Source organism: Colobus angolensis, unplaced genomic scaffold (genome assembly GCF_000951035.1).
Source record: "Colobus angolensis palliatus isolate OR3802 unplaced genomic scaffold, Cang.pa_1.0 Scaffold64, whole genome shotgun sequence".
NCBI classification, from domain to species: Eukaryota; Metazoa; Chordata; class Mammalia; order Primates; family Cercopithecidae; genus Colobus; species Colobus angolensis.
In genome coordinates, this window is record NW_012120043.1 from 680,656 (window position 1) to 682,627 (window position 1,972).

The window sequence follows — 1,972 nt, forward strand, 5'->3', positions numbered from 1 at the left end:
GTCTCAAACAAAAACAAAAACAAAAACAAAAACAAAATTAGCCGGGTGTGGTGGTGTGCACCTGTGATCCCAGCTACTCGGGAGGCTGAGGCAGGAGAACTGCTTGAACCCAGAGGTGGAGGTTGCAGTGGGCAAAGATTATGCCACTGCACTCCAGCCTGGGCAACAGAGTGAGACTCTGTCTCAAAAAACAAAAAAAACAACCAACACAAACACAACAAAAACAAGCCATGTCCCATGTGAGCTCTGTGCCTCAGCAGTCCCCTTTGCCTGGGACCCCCATCCTCTACTCCCCATCTTGCTGGCACCCCTCCTCTTCTGCATCAGGACCACAGCTCCACACCCACCAAGCTCCAAGCCCCGCACCCCCAGCCAAGGCCCGATGTTCTGAACAGAGGCAGGCATGGGGGCTGCATCTCCCACAGAGGGAACAGGGGGAGGCATCGTCAGGTTGCCATGGAAACCATCACCTCAGCAACTCCAGGCGGGTGGCAGAGATAGGTGTGAGAGGCTCAGGACCAGATGGGGTGCCTGGGGCCAGCAGGCGCCTGCACAGACCCTCACTAGGGGGGTGAGTTCGGAGACTGCGCCTCATTGGAAAAGTGGAACCCAGGGGCCAGTAGGGGATCTCGCCTGAGGTCCCATGTGTGGTATGCGGGGGGCCCCAGGGCTAAATGAGAACCTTCCAGACACTGTGCCCTCCCATCTTATCTCTGGCTCTGCGAGGTCCCTCAAAGCCAGGCTTCATCACCTCCACCCCAGGCCCCGAAGATGTAGATGGAGGGGTGTCTGTGGTCCCCTGCGTGGGGCTAGATACGCAGGGAGCTTCTGGTGACTTCAAGGCAGGGTCCCACTGCCACCCTTGAGTTCGTAGCATCCCCACTCCAGCCCCCTTCCCCACCTCCCCACCAGGCCCCATTCTGAGGAACCAGGACCCTGGGACCCTGGCCACCTTCCCAGGTTGAGCTGCTGGCCAACTTGGGGTCTTGGGGGCCACTGGCGCTTACTGGCCGAGATGAGGTCCATGTACTGGCAGACGGCGTGCAGCAGGAGCCTCTCAAAGCTGTGGGAAACGGGCAGTGAGCACCGTGCAGGGGCCGCAGCATGGGGTGTCCGCCCACCTGGCCGCAGCCTGGGAGGGTCTGCCCACCTGGCCGCCCCCCCTTACCTGTTGTCCAGCATGGCTGTGTACACGGCCTGGGGGGACACGGAGAAGAACCGAAGCAGCCGCTCCTCCCAGGTCTCCAGCGTTTCCTGGGGAGGGCAGCCCAGTGGTTAGGGCACTGCAGGGCCTTCGGGTGGGGGCCAGGGAGGTCCAGGCCCCCAGGAGCCCACAGCGCTGGGCTCGAACATGACCTCTGATCCACCACGTGAGGCTGCTTAACTGTCTCTGAGGCCACCATGCCACCTCCTGCCTGTGCCTTCCGTGGAGGGAACTCCTACACACCCCGCAGTGCCCGCCTTCGTTGCCCCGCCCTCCTACCTAGCGCCCTGGTCCAGCTGCCTGTATCCTGCCCTGTTTCCCCTGACACGACCTGCACCGGGTGAGAACCTGTGCCTGGGAAACGGGCCTTCAAAAAAGACCAGGCGGGTAGAAAGGCGAGGCCTGGCACTCCGGCACTCACCATGGGGATGCGGCTGCGCTTGAGGACGGCTCGCAGACGCCGGCTGATGCGCTGGAAGCACTCACGGGGCGTATAGGCGGGGTCCTCTACAGGAGTGGGGGAATGGGGCAGTCCTGGGGCGCTCGTCCTGGCCCTGCCCACCTGCCAGACCACGCCCACCCGAGGAAGACCACGCCCATCTGTGCTTTGGCCTCTCCTGTCCACCAAACCACATCTTCCCCGATACTGTGGCCCCACCCAGACAGCCAGCAGGCCCCACCCACACGAGGCCCTGACCCCACCCCATCCAGCTGGCCCTACCCTCACCTGTATGTTTGCCCCAGCTATACATGAGGCCCCACCCACTC

General features: G+C 62.4%; 1 protein-coding gene across 1 annotated transcript in view; it reads right to left on the reverse strand.

Annotated features, from left to right (window-relative positions):
* Window positions 1-1,972, reverse strand: part of R3HDM4 (R3H domain containing 4) — a 36,904-nt gene that overhangs the window by 2,541 nt on the left and 32,391 nt on the right. Inside the window, exons 5-7 of the mRNA XM_011964094.1 lie at window positions 1,626-1,711; window positions 1,169-1,254; window positions 1,008-1,063 (exon numbers count right to left, since the gene is read on the reverse strand). Coding sequence (XP_011819484.1) covers window positions 1,008-1,063; window positions 1,169-1,254; window positions 1,626-1,711 — 228 coding nt within the window. The remainder of the gene's footprint in view (window positions 1-1,007; window positions 1,064-1,168; window positions 1,255-1,625; window positions 1,712-1,972) is intronic.